The sequence below is a fragment of the Bombina bombina genome, chromosome 3 (genome assembly GCF_027579735.1).
Source record: "Bombina bombina isolate aBomBom1 chromosome 3, aBomBom1.pri, whole genome shotgun sequence".
Classification (NCBI taxonomy): Eukaryota; Metazoa; Chordata; class Amphibia; order Anura; family Bombinatoridae; genus Bombina; species Bombina bombina.
Genome location: NC_069501.1, coordinates 1195464775 through 1195482118, shown reverse-complemented (window position 1 = coordinate 1195482118; position 17344 = coordinate 1195464775). Strand labels below are relative to the sequence as shown.

The 17344-nt window shown below is 40.6% G+C and overlaps 1 protein-coding gene across 1 annotated transcript in view; it reads right to left on the bottom strand.

Moving 5' to 3' along the window:
* The window catches only part of CHORDC1 (cysteine and histidine rich domain containing 1), a gene marked incomplete in the record, with an annotated part of 188509 nt that overhangs the window by 48100 nt on the left and 123065 nt on the right, over window positions 1-17344 (bottom strand). The window contains 2 exon segments of the mRNA XM_053708627.1: window positions 3508-3627; window positions 14243-14348. Of these exon segments, the coding sequence (XP_053564602.1) occupies window positions 3508-3627; window positions 14243-14348 (226 nt within the window).

The window sequence follows — 17344 nt, the reverse complement described above, 5'->3', positions numbered from 1 at the left end:
GAATGGAACGAATAGTTTCCATCTTAAAGGACGGTACACTAAGACATTTGTTTAGACCCTTGAAATCTAAAAAGTGGTCTGAAGGTTCCCTCTTCTTTTGGGAACCACAAACCAATTGAAATAAAAAACCCAGACCCTGTACCTGTATTGGAACAATTACTCCCAGGTCTGAGAGTTCTCCTACGTAGTGTAAGAATGCCGCTCCTCTTGTCTGATCTGCAGATAATCCTGAAAACAGAAACCTGCCCCTGGAAGGAAAACTTTTGAACTTTAATTTGTATCCTTGGAACACTATTCTCTATTGCCCAGGGATCCCGAACATCTCAAACCCAAGCCTGAGCGAAGACAGAAAGTCTGCCCCCTGCAAGATCCGATCCCGGAACGGGGGCATGTCCTTCATGCTGTCCTTGAGTCAACAGCAGGCTAATTGGATTTCTTTTTTTTTTTTTTTTTTTAAATCTTTAAATTTCAAAAGATATAATTTCCGTCAAGCTAGGTCCCAACGAGGTCTTCCCCTTGTATGAATCGCTAAAAGCTTAGACTTAGAGCATACATTCGTAGAGCAAGGCTCTAACCATAAGGCTCTGTGAGCTGGAACAGAGAAACCTGAAACCTATGCTTCCAAGTTGATAACTTGAAGGGAAGAATTTGAAATAAAGGAATTAGCCAATTTGAAAGCTCTTATCCTTTCCTGGATTTTATCCAGGGGAGTTTCTGACTTCGTATCATCAGACAACGCATCAGACAAAAATGCCTTCTCACTAGTGACGGTAGCAAAGTACACAGCTGGATGCTATTGTGAGTCCTGGTGTACATCCCTTTTCTAATTTTGTCCGTAGGACATTTGAAAAATCCAACTATAGAAACTACTCCTTCCACCCTAGAGAATGTTTGCCCAGCCTCCTTAACCGAGTCGGCTATGGGAAACATTTTCTTAAATATAGGGAATGCGGTCTCTTCCATTTCTTATAACTTACTGGACGCACTAGGATAGACTACACCGGTAGTGTCGGAGTCGCCCAGGGTAGCTAAAACCTTCCAAAGTAACCAATAAAAGAATTCAAGTTAAAAACCTGAAAGAAAAACAACCTCTGGATAGAATAAAGATATTATTCTTCTGAGTCTGAGAATTCTCTCTCATATAATCCCTAAGTATCTTCCTCTTTCAGATAACAGGGAAGAACCATTTGGAATAGCATCTACTGAATCAATCACCCTAAACGATTGAAAATAATTCCTCTAGTAATGTCCTTTGCCTGCATGAAATGTAGAGTAACCCGGGTGGCTAGAGAGAGGAAACGCAGGGTACTGCAAATGGGCCATAAAGTCTTGTGGGACGCTAAAGAAAAAATATGTCAACAGACTCCTAAGCAGCAAACACCCTAAAAAGGGTAGATGTAGAAAAAAAGTGAAATTTTGGAAAAAAAATTGACACACAAAAAAAGTTACGTGTCTCTTTAAATTTTAACGGTCAGTTCTTAGTACTGTGTGCAGAAGTAAGCAAATTAGCATGTCAACATTGTTGTCCATAGACATTGCCATGACATTAAGGAAACAATATCTTGTGCATCAATTCCAGATGGAAATTGCAAGGAACCGCAGGGCACTGCATGCGAGATAGAAAAATTAATGCACACTTGTTTAATCAACCTGCCTCACATATGGCAGAATAATGAAATAAAAACTTAACCAATTGCAAATAAAAATCCACATATGGCAAGTGGTACTGTCCCTTTAAATGTTAAAAAGTAACGCATTTTTATTAAAGCAAACATTGAAGATGTATGAGGAACTTGTCAGTCCATCTAAACCTTCAGCTTGACCTAGCAGAAACGATAGACAACCTGCCTATACTGAAGCTGAACACAGCGCAAACATTTAGTCACAAAGTCCTCCGTCCATTGTCTTCCGATACCCGGAAGTAACAAGAAGGAAGTCTCTCTCTGCACGGCGCCATCCTCCACTCCTAGCGTATCCAGAACTGTTAGGAGGGTGGAGAGAAAGCCTTGGCGCCGTTTACCAACTCCGCCCCTCGTGGGCGTCATCCAAATTATCTCCCGGTCGCCATTGTTTGAGTAAAGGCGCCGGGAGTAAAAGGCTAGACCTTACGAAGTATCTCAAGATAACATATGCACCACCACAGTTATCTCGGTAATGTTGCACCGGTAGAAAGAAGCATTGGCTCCGTTTTGACATTGCTAATGTGTCACTTGACTAACCAAACACTAAAGCAGACTGTCATCAATACATAAATAAAAGGGAAAACATGTAACCACCCGGTCTCCTTGTCACCCCCGGAATCAAGTAGACAGCCTGACCAGCAACATGTGTCATACTCCCTTAGTGTCAGGCTTATTTATATTACAGTCAGTGCCTAGCAGAGTATTAGGGGTCTAAGCCGCAATGCAAGCCCAAATGTAAAAGACTTCAAGCAGATATACTGTCTCTTTCACCCAGACAGCCCTATTATTAGCCAGGGGGACACTTGGGGGAGTTGCTCCCCACTAAGCCTCAGTAGAGGCTCTGAAAGATAAGCTAAAGCCAGCGTCCCGACTGTCTAAATGTCCCCTGCTAACTAGGGGAGTCTGAATCCAAGTTAAATGAGGTGAAATGTTAATTTAAGAAAGTGCCCAAACTTTCTCTGATATCTCTATCACCAGAAAAAAGGTTAGCACAAACCTCATTCTCTGCCTGGCAGCAAGGCAGTTCTCAGGTTTAAGAGGTCCTCTCCCTCGCATGGACCTGGAAAGAAACGAAACTCCTGAGTAAAATGCTTCAGGTTTTCTCAGTCATTGCAGCATCATTATGGGAGGCGCAGTGAGAATTATGTCCCACAAGTTCCCATTGCTTTAAAGCCACCAAAGCTCTTCTGTAGAGACTGAAATGGACTACGGCTACACCCTAGAACAAAGTAGCACACTCTGGCACTACTTTAAAAATAACAAACTCTTGATTGAAGAATCTATTCTAACACCTCACTTTACCTCTTCCTATAACTAACATAGGCAAAGAGAATGACTGGAGTGGGAGGGAGGGGAGGAGCTATTTAAAAGCTCTGCTGTGGTGCTCTTTGCCTCCTCCTGCTGACCAGGAGGTGAATATCCCATTAGTAATTAAGATGATCCATGGACTCATTGTGTCTTAAAAAAATGAAAAGAGCAGCTTTAAAAGATGTTGATTTCTTTTTTTGCCTGACAATAAATAAAACGAGGTGAGACCATAACCGTTTGACTGTAACTTGAAACTATATCAGCTGAATACTTCCAGCTAATGTGCACTGACTGACCAACAAGTATATAACAGCTAATGAGCCTTAGCAGGAAGAAAACAACTGATTTAGCTGGTTAATGTTTAAATGCTGCTCTTTCATATTTCATTTTAGAATAAAAATGAGTATGTTTAAGTCACAGGAATGGTTAGCCTGTAAATACAATTCTGTCAATGGCAGGACAGTAATTACGTTATTCAGTACAACCATTACTTAATTTAAAGTAACTGGAAAATTACCCGTGTACTATTGGCTTCTGCATAGCTTAACTCTGGGACTGAGTTTTTTGCATAGATTGATATAGTCACTCCACCACCAGTCTGATGCCAGTCATGTCTACATGGAACAACTTTTTTACCCTGCAAAAACGAGGGAAAGAAAAGTAGCAGTATAATATACCATACATGCACAGGTGTACTCAAACAAATACGGATTACTGAGCAAAAGTGTTTTATTCTCCAGATAGTATTGTCTGTACTATAAAATATTCAATCATGGCTAGTTAAAAATAAATAAAGTTGTGATGCAACATTTACTTTATTTTTCCCATTGCTTGATTGGTGCAGAAGCTCACTTCTATTTATCTTCTTTGCTCTAGCCATGTAGGGACAAACATACTTATCAAGGGGTATATTATTGAGCTGCAAAGCAATGTAAATATTGCAAACAAAATGCAGTGCATAATTGCTGTTACAAACTATTCAAATATAAAAGTTACTTTAGCATCCTCTAAGTGTGAGTATAATTATATATGAATACAGAAAGAAAAGTGCTCTACCAGGAACTAACAGCAGCTCAGTAGCTTGTTCTATGGTGAGTTACCACCCAGGAGCAGCTTCTTTTAGCCCAATTGTGCTTTACACAGATGATAGTCTGATCACATCTAGTAAGGCCAGTCCAGTCCCGAAATACCAACCAATCCTCCTCTGAACTAGGCAAACCGAGACAATTGTTTCGGCCTTCCTTGGGCTTTGTCAATGAGGTGCAGCCATATTCTTCTAAGCACATTGGAAAAGGAATGCCCCATAACCCCCTTAGCGAGAATTCCCCACTATTATAATACAAATGCATATAGAAATAGAAGCGCTCTACCAGGAAAGAACAGCAGCTCAGTTGTTATATACACCCATAAACTTCATATACAATCTATTTTTTAACCACCTGCACTGTTCAATAGCCCATCTCTCCTAACCTCACCTTACATTTTTATTCATGAACGTCACACATTACTAAAGACTCTCTCTCTCTCTCTCTCTCTCTCTCTCTCCCCCTTGCATCTCATACCAAAAACAATCTCACTACTGTAAATCTGCATCTCATGTCACTCTCCCTCTTGCTCACTAGCTGCTGGTGACATCTCCCCTAATCCTGGTCCCCCACAACTTCCTAGCCTTGCACACCCATGTGTGCCTTTCAATAGACTTCAAAAACAAAACTCTTGAAACCTTAATCTCATTCCTCTCATCTAAAGCCACCACCTCCTTCACTTGTGCTGTGTTTGCAACAAGCTCACTTCTATCCATGACCTATTTATTTCCCACTCTCTCAATCTTCTGGCTCTCACAGAAACCTGGCTCTCTCCTTCAAACACAGTTTCCGCTGCTGCACTGTCACATGGGGTTCTTCACTTCAGCCACACTCCTAGGTCTGGTAATAGATATTTAGGTGGTGTTGGTATTTTACTTTCCTCTCGTTGCACCTTTCAACAAATACAGCCCTTCTCTTCCCTCACATTTTCTTCATTCGAAACACATGATTCGCTTATTCTCTCCCCTTTTTATACGCTTTGCAGTGATATACCGCCCCCCTAGCTTCTCAACTTTATTTCTAGATCACTTTGCTGCCTGGCTACCTTATTTCCTTTCCTCAGACACCCCGCCCTCATTCTTGGCGACTTCAACATCCCTCTTGACAGTCCCACCGCCTACTCAGCAAAACAATTTCTGCATCTCACTTCCTCTTTCGGCATGTCTCAATGGACTGATTCTCCCACTCACAAAGATGGTCACTCCCTTGATCTGATTTTCAGCTATCGATGCACAATCTCAAACTTCAACAACTCCCCTTTTCCTCTGACCATCACCTTATTACTTGTAACATCACCTCCCTCTCAACAACTCTCCCTCCTTTTACCCCTCACACCAAAATTCACAGAAGAATCAAGTAATTAGTTCAGCAACAGCTCACTAACTCTCTCAAACCTCTCCTCTCTTCCATACCCTCCTTTTCCTGCCCTAATGAATCTGCCACTATAACTCCACCCTTACATAGGCCCTTGACTATCTGGCCCCACCTACAACAGCTCAGAAATCATACACTCATCCTCAGCCCTGGCATACTCCTCTGACACGGTACCTACGCAGATGTTCCCGTACTGCTAAGAGACGCTGGAGAAGATCTCGGAGTTCAGCTGACTTTCTTCACTATAAGTTCATCCTGAACTCTTACTATTCTGCCCTTAATCTATATAAGCAACATTACTTCTCTACTCTTTCTTCAAATCCAAAACGTCTGTTCTCCACGTTCAATACCCACGCCCACCTCCTACTATAACTTCTCTCTCAGCTCAAGATTTTGCCACTACTTCAACAACAAAATCGGCATCAGAAATGAAATCAGCTCTCAACATACTAACCAGACTCCCACCCCCTCAAAAGCTCACAATCATCCAAAACCCACATAAATATAAATTTAGCTCTTTTGCCCCCGTTACAGAGGAAGAGGTTTCTGCCCTTATACTGTCCTCTCGCCTCACTACCCGTCCCCTCGACCCCATAAGCTCACAGCTACTCCCCTCCCTCTCTTCTTCCCTTACCCCTATACTCACACATATCTTCAACCTCTTCCTCAGCACTGGTATATTTCCCTCATCTCTTAAACATGCACTGGTCACACCTATCCTCAAAAAAACTCTCGATCCAACCTCCCCATCCAACTACCGCCCTATTTCCCTCCTCCCTCTTGCCTCAAAGTTTCTTGAAAAGCTAGTATATGTACGTCTATCCCATTTCCTTACATTAAACTCCCTCCTTGACCCACTGCAATCTGGATTTCGTCCCCTACACTCCACAGAGACAGCAATTGTTAAGGTTACCAATGGCCTACTTACAGCAAAATCCAAAGGCCACTCTCTGCTTATCCTCCTTGATCTGTCTGCAGCCTTTGAAACTGTCGACCACCCTCTTTTGCTCCAAACTTTCGTCATCTGCAACACCTCTCTCGTGGTTCTCTTCCTATCTGTCTAATCGTACCTTTAGTTTAGCCTTCTGTGGGGCAACCTCTGCCCCGTTACCTCTTTCAGTTGGGGTACTACAAGGATCTGTCCTCGGTCCCCTTCTCTTCTCAATCTACACGTCATCATTAGGTTCCTTAATAAAGTCCCACAGGTTTCATTATCATTTGTATGCAGACGACACCAAAATCTACACCTCTGCACCAGACCGATCTCCTTTCTTGCTAACCCGTGTCACTGTCTCTCTCATATCTCATCTTGGATGTCCTCTCACAACCTTAAAGGGACACTGAACTAAAAAATTTTCTTTCGTGATTCAGATAGAGCATGAAATTTTAAGCAACTTTCTAATTTACTCCTATTATCAATTTTTCTTCGTTTACTTGCTATCTTTATTTGAAAAAGGCATCTAAGTTTTTTGGTTCAGAACCTTGAACAGCACTTTTTTTATTGGTGGATGAATTTATCCACCAATAAGCAAGAACAACCCAGGTTGTTCACCAAAAATGGGCCGGCATCTAAACTTACATTCTTGCATTTCAAATAAAGATACCAAGAAAATGAAGAAAATTTGATAATAGGAGTAAATTAGAAAGTTGCTTAAAATGTCATGCTCTATCTGAATCACGAAAACATAATTTATGTAAGAACTTACCTGATAAATTCATTTCTTTCATATTAGCAAGAGTCCATGAGCTAGTGACGTATGGGATATACATTCCTACCAGGAGGGGCAAAGTTTCCCAAACCTCAAAATGCCTATAAATACACCCCTCACCACACCCACAATTCAGTTTAACGAATAGCCAAGAAGTGGGGTGATAAAAAAGTGCGAAAGCATATAAAATAAGGAATTGGAAAAATTGTGCTTTATACAAAATCATAACCACCACAAAAAAAGGGCGGGCCTCATGGACTCTTGCTAATATGAAAGAAATGAATTTATCAGGTAAGTTCTTACATAAATTATGTTTTCTTTCATGTAATTAGCAAGAGTCCATGAGCTAGTGACGTATGGGATAATGATTACCCAAGATGTGGATCTTTCCACACAAGAGTCACTAGAGAGGGAGGGATAAAATAAAGACAGCCAATTCCTGCTGAAAATAATCCACACCCAAAATAAAGTTTAATGAAAAACATAAGCAGAAGATTCAAACTGAAACCGCTGCCTGAAGTACTTTTCTACCAAAAACTGCTTCAGAAGAAGAAAATACATCAAAATGGTAGAATTTAGTAAAAGTATGCAAAGAGGACCAAGTTGCTGCTTTGCAAATCTGATCAACCGAAGCTTCATTCCTAAACGCCCAGGAAGTAGAAACTGACCTAGTAGAATGAGCTGTAATCCTCTGAGGCGGAGTTTTACCCGACTCAACATAGGCAAGATGAATTAAAGATTTCAACCAAGATGCCAAAGAAATGGCAGAAGCTTTCTGGCCTTTTCTAGAACCGGAAAAGATGACAAATAGACTAGAAGTCTTTCGGAAAGATTTAGTAGCTTCAACATAATATTTCAAAGCTCTAACAACATCCAAAGAATGCAACGATTTCTCCTTAGAATTCTTAGGATTAGGACATAATGAAGGAACCACAATTTCTCTACTAATGTTGTTGGAATTCATTCAGAAGAGATGGCCAAAAGGAACAAAACTTTCCAAGAAAGTAATTTAATGTCCAATGAATGCATAGGTTCAAATGGAGGAGCTTGAAGAGCCCCCAGAACCAAATTCAAACTCCAAGGAGGAGAAATTGACTTAATGACAGGTTTTATACGAACCAAAGCTTGTACAAAACAATGAATATCAGGAAGAATAGCAATCTTTCTGTGAAAAAGAACAGAAAGAGCAGAGATTTGTCCTTTCAAGGAACTTGCGGACAAACCCTTATCTAAACCATCCTGAAGAAACTGTAATATTCTTGGTATTCTAAAAGAATGCCAAGAAAAATGATGAAAAAGACACCAAGAAATATAAGTCTTCCAGACTCTATAATATATCTCTCTAGATACAGATTTACGAGCCTGTAACATAGCATTAATCACAGAGTCAGAGAAACCTCTTTGACCAAGAATCAAGCGTTCAATCTCCATACCTTTAAATTTAAGGATTTCAGATCCTGATGGAAAAAAGGACCTTGAGACAGAAGGTCTGGACTTAACGGAAGAGTCCACGGTTGGCAAGAGGCCATCCGGACAAGATCCGCATACCAAAACCTGTGAGGCCATGCCGGAGCTACCAGCAGAACAAACGAGCATTCCTTCAGAATCTTGGAGATTACTCTTGGAAGAAGAACTAGAGGCGGAAAGATATAGGCAGGATGATACTTCCAAGGAAGTGATAATGCATCCACTGCCTCCGCCTGAGGATCCCGGGATCTGGACAGATACCTGGGAAGTTTCTTGTTTAGATGAGACGCCATCAGATCTATTTCTGGAAGTTCCCACATTTGAACAATCTGAAGAAATACCTCTGGGTGAAGAGACCATTCGCCCAGATGCAACGTTTGGCGACTGAGATAATCCGCTTCCCAATTGTCTATACCTGGGATATCAACCGCAGAGATTAGACAGGAGCTGGATTCCGCCCAAACCAAAATTCGAGATACTTCTTTCATAGCCAGAGGACTGTGAGTCCCTCCTTGATGATTGATGTATGCCACAGTTGTGACATTGTCTGTCTGAAAACAAATGAACGATTCTCTCTTCAGAAGAGGCCAAAACTGAAGAGCTCTGAAAATTGCACGGAGTTCCAAAATATTGATCGGTAATCTCACCTCCTGAGATTCCCAAACTCCTTGTGCCGTCAGAGATCCCCACACAGCTCCCCAACCTGTGAGACTTGCATCTGTTGAAATTACAGTCCAGGTCGGAAGCACAAAAGAAGCCCCCTGAATTAAACGATGGTGATCTGTCCACCACGTTAGAGAGTGTCGAACAATCGGTTTTAAAGATATTAATTGAGATATCTTTGTGTAATCCTTGCACCATTGATTCAGCATACAGAGCTGAAGAGGTCGCATGTGAAAACGAGCAAAGGGGATCGCGTCCGATGCAGCAGTCATAAGACCTAGAATTCCCATGCATAAGGCTACCGAAGGGAATCATTGTGACTGAAGGTTTCGACAAGCTGCAATCAATTTTAGACGTCTCTTGTCTGTTAAAGACAGAGTCATGGACACTGAATCTATCTGGAAACCCAGAAAGGTTACCCTTGTCTGAGGAATCAAAGAACTTTTTGGTAAATTGATCCTCCAACCATGATCTTGAAGAAACAACACAAGTCGATTTGTATGAGATTCTGCTAAATGTAAAGACTGAGCAAGTACCAAGATATCGTCCAAATAAGGAAATACCACAATACCCTGTTCTCTGATTACAGACAGAAGGGCACCGAGAACCTTTGTAAAAATTCTTGGAGCTGTAGCTAGGCCAAACGGTAGAGCCACAAACTGGTAATGCTTGTCCAGAAAAGAGAATCTCAGGAACTGATAATGATCTGGATGAATCGGAATATGCAGATATGCATCCTGTAAATCTATTGTGGACATATAATTCCCTTGCTGAACAAAAGGCAAGATAGTCCTTACAGTTACCATCTTGAACGTTGGTATCCTTACAAAACGATTCAATATTTTTAGATCCAGAACTGGTCTGAAGGAATTCTCCTTCTTTGGTACAATGAAGAGATTTGAATAAAACCCCATCCCCTGTTCCGGAACTGGAACTGGCATAATTACTCCAGCCAACTCTAGATCTGAAACACAATTCAGAAATGCTTGAGCTTTCACTGGATTTACTGGGACACGGGAAAGAAAAAATCTCTTTGCAGGAGGTCTCATCTTGAAACCAATTCTGTACCCTTCTGAAACAATGTTCTGAATCCAAAGATTGTGAACAGAATTGATCCAAATTTCTTTGAAAAAACGTAACCTGCCCCCTACCAGCTGAGCTGGAATGAGGGCCGCACCTTCATGTGGACTTAGAAGCAGGCTTTGCCTTTCTAGCAGGCTTGGATTTATTCCAGACTGGAGATGGTTTCCAAACTGAAACTGCTCCTGAGGACGAAGGATCAGGCTTTTGTTCTTTGTTGAAACGAAAGGAACGAAAACGATTATTAGCCCTGTTTTTACCTTTAGATTTTTTATCCTGTGGTAAAAAAGTTCCTTTCCCACCAGTAACAGTTGAGATAATAGAATCCAACTGAGAACCAAATAATTTGTTACCCTGGAAAGAAATGGAAAGTAGAGTTGATTTAGAAGCCATATCAGCATTCCAAGTCTTAAGCCATAAAGCTCTTCTAGCTAAAATAGCTAGAGACATAAACCTGACATCAACTCTGATAATATCAAAAATGGCATCACAGATAAAATTATTAGCATGCTGAAGAAGAATAATAATATCATGAGAATCATGATTTGTTACTTGTTGCGCTAAAGTTTCCAACCAAAAAGTTGAAGCTGCAGCAACATCAGCCAATGATATAGCAGGTCTAAGAAGATTACCTGAACACAGTTAAGCTTTTCTTAGAAAGGATTCAATTTTCCTATCTAAAGGATCTTTAAACGAAGTACCATCTGACGTAGGAATGGTAGTACGTTTAGCAAGGGTAGAAATAGCCCCATCAACTTTAGGGATTTTGTCCCAAAATTCTAACCTGTCAGACGGTACAGGATATAATTGCTTAAAACGTTTAGAAGGAGTAAATGAATTACCCAATTTATCCCATTCTTTGGAAATTACTGCAGAAATAGCATTAGGAACAGGAAAAACTTCTGGAATAACCACAGGAGATTTAAATACCTTATCTAAACGTTTAGAATTAGTATCAAGAGGACCAGAATCCTCTATTTCTAAAGCAATTAATACTTCTTTAAGTAAAGAACGAATAAATTCCATTTTAAATAAATATGAAGATTTATCAGCATCAATCTCTGAAACAGAATCCTCTGAACCAGAAGAGTCATCAGAATCAGAATGATGATGTTCATTTAAAAATTCATCTGTAGGGAGAGAAGTTTTAAAAGATTTTTTACGTTTACTAGAAGGAGAAATAACAGACATAGCCTTCTTGATGGATTCAGAAACAAAATCTCTTATGTTATCAGGAACATTCCGCACCTTAGATGTTGAAGGAACTGCAACAGACAATGGTACTTTACTAAAGGAAATATTATCTGCATTAACAAGTTTGTCATGACAATTAATACAAACAACAGCCGGAGGAATAGCTACCAAAAGTTTACAGCAGATACACTTAGCTTTGGTAGATCCAGCACTAGACAGCGATTTTCCTGTAGTATCTTCTGACTCAGATGCAACGTGAGACATCTTGCAATATGTAAGAGAAAAAACAACATATAAAGCAAAATAGATCAAATTCCTTATATGACAGTTTCAGGAATGGGAAAAAATGCCAAAGAACAAGCTTCTAGCAACCAGAAGCAATGAAAAATGAGACTGAATAATGTGGAGACAAAAGCGACGCCCATATTTTTTAGCGCCAAATAAGACGCCCACATTATTTGGCGCCAAAAATGACGCCACATCCGGAACGCCGACATTTTTGGAGCAAAATAACGTCAAAAAATGACGCAACTTCCGGCGACACGTATGACGCCGGAAACGGAAAAGAATTTCTGCGCCAAAAAAGTCAGCGCCAAGAATGACGCAATAAAATGAAGCATTTTCAGCCCCCGCGAGCCTAACAGCCCACAGGGAAAAAAAGAGTCAAATTTTTGAAGGTAAGAAAAAATGAATAATTCAAATGCATAATCCCAAATATGAAACTGACTGTCTGAAAAATAAGGAAAGTTGAACATTCTGAGTCAAGGCAAATAAATGTTTGAATACATATATTTAGAACTTTATAAACAAAGTGCCCAACCATAGCTTAGAGTGTCACAGAAAATAAGATTTACTTACCCCAGGACACTCATCTACATGTTTGTAGAAAGCCAAACCAGTACTGAAACGAGAATCAGCAGAGGTAATGGTATATATAAGAGTATATCGTCGATCTGAAAAGGGAGGTAAGAGATGAATCTCTACGACCGATAACAGAGAACCTATGAAATAGACCCCGTAGAAGGAGATCACTGCATTCAAATAGGCAATACTCTCCTCACATCCCTCTGACATTCACTGCACGCTGAGAGGAAAACCGGGCTCCAACTTGCTGCGGAGCGCATATCAATGTAGAATCTAGCACAAACTTACTTCACCACCTCCATCGGAGGCAAAGTTTGTAAAACTGAATTGTGGGTGTGGTGAGGGGTGTATTTATATGCATTTTGAGGTTTGGGAAACTTTGCCCCTCCTGGTAGGAATGTATATCCCATACGTCACTAGCTCATGGACTCTTGCTAATTACATGAAAGAAAAATGGGCCGGCATCTAAACTTACATTCTTGCATTTCAAATAAAGATACCAAGAAAATGAAGAAAATTTGATAATAGGAGTAAATTAGAAAGTTGCTTAAAATGTCATGCTCTATCTGAATCACGAAAGAAATAATTTGGGTTCAGTATCCCTTTAAGCTAAAGCTCACCAAAACTGAGCTCCTTATTTTCCCCCCTTCTTCAAAATTCTCCACCCCCCATTTCTCTATAGCTGTTGATAACTCCATTACCCCTACCGCGCATGCCAGATGTCTTGGGGTCACACTTGACTCAGATTTTTCTTTCACTCCTCACATTCAGTCCTTGGCTAAAGCCTGCCGCTTCCACCTTAAAAACATCTCTAAAATTAGACATTTTCTTACACATGACACAACAAAGATTTGAATCCATTCGCTCATCCTTTCCCGCCTCAACTATTGCAACTCCATCCTCTCTGGTCTCCCTAGCTGCCGCCTTGCTCCTTTACAATTCATAATAAATGCCTTTGCCAGGCTTATCTTCCTTACACGTCGCTCTTCGTCTGCTGCACCTCTCTGCCAATCCCTTCACTGGCTTCCTCTTGCCTCCAGAACACAAAATTGTCACTCTGACATACAAAGCCCTCAACTGCACTGCTCCCCCCTACATCTCAGACCTGGTCTCCAGATACTCTCCCCCCTGTCCCCTTTGCTCTGCTCACGAGCTACTCTCCTCCTCTCTTGTTACTTCCTCACATTCCCGTTTAAAGGACTTCTCCAGACTGGCTCCCATCTTGAGGAACTCTGTCTCGCTCCACAAGACTCTCTTCTAGGTTTGAAAGCTTCAAGCGCTCCCTGAAGACTACTATTCAGGGATGCATACAACCTACACTAACCTTCCCATCTCCACTGCTATTCCATTGAACCCCTTAGCCTTTAAACCCAGCTGTTTGTAGTTCACTTTCATAGGAGCCGACTACAACAGGGCAACTCTTGGCAGGGCCCTCTACCCATTTGATCCCTGTAAATGTTATCTTGTATACCCTAAGTTTATAGCGCTGCGGAATCTGTCTGTACTAAAGCTATAGCAGCTTCCTAACTGGGATCGCAGGCTGAAGGGCGTGCCTAGCGTCATAGGCACTCCTCCCTGACCGGATCCCATCATTGAAATCACACGATCGCATGTACAATCACGCAATTACAATTTTAACGTTATAATTAGTAAAAAAAAAAATGCATCTATTTTTAAAACTATATAATTAGCTTTTTTTTAAAAAAAAAAAAAAAAAAAAAAAAAAAAAAAAGAAAATCAAGAGATTTACAGCCAAATAAAATCGTTTGATAACCCATCTAAAAATGAAGTTATCTATATACTAACAAAAACTTACATCATCTTTCTTGATCCATAAATGTGAACTCTTTGCACAACCTTCTTGAGACAAAAATGTGTTAAAATCTGAAGTTTTCCTCTTGCAACATGTCCAATATTTCATCCTGAAAGAAGTTTTTAAAAAGAAATGACATTTTTGAAAAAAAAAAAAAAAGTTAACTACATTACAACATTAAATCAGATGGAGAAAACAAAATCAGCAAGTTTGGGAAGAAACCTATATTAAAGGAACAGCAAACAGATTTTTATATATAATGTTTAGTTATGCATTGCAGTGTTCTCCCAGGATCTTTTTTAATGGGTGCAATATTAACTAAGATTAACAGGCATTAAAATTTTTCACAAAATATCATTAAATACATTTATATTAAATTATGCAATTTGTGCTTTGACTAGCAGAAAATGTACAATATTAAAGTGAAGGTAAACTTTGATGAATGAAAGCTTGTTTTTTGTTAAATACTATTAAAAACAGGGGCACTTTGATTCATCAAAGTTTAGAAGGCAGCCTTTTGATTAAAAACTTACCTTTGCTTTTTTTTTTTCACAGCCAGAGCAGCTTTCCCCACCCGGAAACCCTCTCTTCACACATCAATGACTAATCCAGCTTCCTCCAATCACTGCATGGCCTCAGGCAATGACTACCCTGGGGGGAAAGCCGTGATTGGAGGAAGCTGGATTAGTCATTGATATGTGAAGAGAGGATCTCCGTGTGGGGGAAGCTCAGGAGCGTATTTAGGTTTTGTGTTGCCCTAGGCACTCAGACATATCAATTTTTGGTTAGGAAGTTGTGATTTTGTTTTGCTGCTGCATTTTAAAATTGTTATGATATATGTTGTGTGTTTATATGTATATATAAGAAAATACTACACTGCATTAAATCAGCATTCAAGTTTTAAACATTAAGAGGAGGAGCTATTAACGACTTTTATTAACCCCAACTCCATTTTTTGCAGTAAATTTAAATCAATAGATATTTGTTCAGAGTTTCCTTCCCAGAATCCCAGCTTTTTCAACAAAAAGCGCCACCTCTTATTACTTTTTGTTTCTTTTATAAGTGACGTCTTCTCCAGTTTTTTGTTGTTGTTTTTGAGAACTTCAGAGTTGGGCCGTTTGCTTAGGCTTTCACTTTCAGGTATGATGAGTGAGCTGCTGAGCGAACAGCGCAGTGAATACTTTTACAGAGTCTGAGTTAGGGCGGCTTAGTTAAGTAGTAGTTATTTAATTAATAATTACACTAATATACACTGACTGACACTCTATTAGTAGTCTATTATAAATATAATTAATTCTTTAGATTGTGCCCCCTGGGTCACCTCACCCCCCTACTCACCAGTCCTCCCACCCGGTCACCCCTGCCCTGCTGGCTCCCTCCTCACCAGTCCTCTCCGCTCCAGTGACGGTCCGATCTGCGATGTGATATCATGACTGTGCGTGCGATCCTCACATCCGCTCCTCACTGCCCAGGGAGGGAGATCACGTGCGCGTGCGTGTCTCCCCCATCCATGTGCGGCAAGTTGGCAACTGTCTGTGAGTGAGGCAGCGGACATGAAGGCGGGCGGCGGAAGAGAGAAAATGTCACGTGACCTCGGCAAAAAGCCGGGTCACGTGACCGCAGAACAGAAAAAAAAAAAAATACAATTTTAAATTTACCGAAAAAAAATCTGCAGTTGCAAGTGCCACTGTGCCGCCCCCCCAAATCTGCAGCCCTAGACACCGGCCATGTTGGCCTAGGGATAAATACGCCCCTGGGGAAACTGCTCTGGCTGTGCAAAGAAGAGAGGTAAGATTTTAATCAAAACGGCTGCTTTGTAAACTTTGATGAATGAAAGTGCCCCTGTTTTTAATAGTATTTTTAAAAAACGGGCTTTCATTCATCAAAGTTTACCTTACTTTATTTACAACTGATCCCTCCTCCAGGCTACTTTATAATGACACCCGTCTGGCAACATTTTCTGTGAAGAACACTATATTATGAAAGAACTTTGCAGTATATTTTTAAGATTTATTTTACCCCTTTTAATGTAATTTAGCTCTAAAAACTGATGATTTTCTAATTCTCAGAACTTGAAATGCACCATCCTGACGAGTTAAGGCTTACCCTGCTACATATTTCCCCTAATTGGCTTTAGCTGATAACTACAAATTTTTTACTAATATTATGACATAAATGGCTTGTAATTACAAGGTGCAAGGTACGCCCTACAAAAAACAGAATTTATGCTTACCTGATAAATTACTTTCTCCAACGGTGTGTCCGGTCCACGGCGTCATCCTTACTTGTGGGATATTCTCTTCCCCAACAGGAAATGGCAAAGAGTCCCAGCAAAGCTGGTCACATGATCCCTCCTAGGCTCCGCCCACCCCAGTCATTCGACCGACGGACAGGAGGAAATATATATAGGAGAAACCATATGATACCGTGGTGACTGTAGTTAGAGAAAATAATTCATCAGACCTGATTAAAAAACCAGGGCGGGCCGTGGACCGGACACACCGTTGGAGAAAGTAATTTATCAGGTAAGCATAAATTCTGTTTTCTCCAACATTGGTGTGTCCGGTCCACGGCGTCATCCTTACTTGTGGGAACCAATACCAAAGCTTTAGGACACGGATGAAGGGAGGGAGCAAATCAGGTCACCTAAATGGAAGGCACCACGGCTTGCAAAACCTTTCTCCCAAAAATAGCCTCCGAAGAAGCAAAAGTATCAAATTTGTAAAATTTGGCAAAAGTGTGCAGTGAAGACCAAGTCGCTGCCTTACATATCTGGTCAACAGAAGCCTCGTTCTTGAAGGCCCATGTGGAAGCCACAGCCCTAGTGGAGTGAGCTGTGATTCTTTCAGGAGGCTGCCGTCCAGCAGTCTCATAAGCCAATCGGATAATGCTTTAAAGCCAAAAGGAAAGAGGTAGAAGTCGCTTTTTGACCTCTCCTTTTACCAGAATAAACAACAAACAAGGAAGATGTTTGTCTGAAATCTTTAGTAGCCTCTAAATAGAATTTTAGAGCACGGACTACGTCCAAATTGTGTAACAAACGTTCCTTCTTTGAAACTGGATTCGGACACAAAGAAGGTACAACTATCTCCTGGTTAATATTTT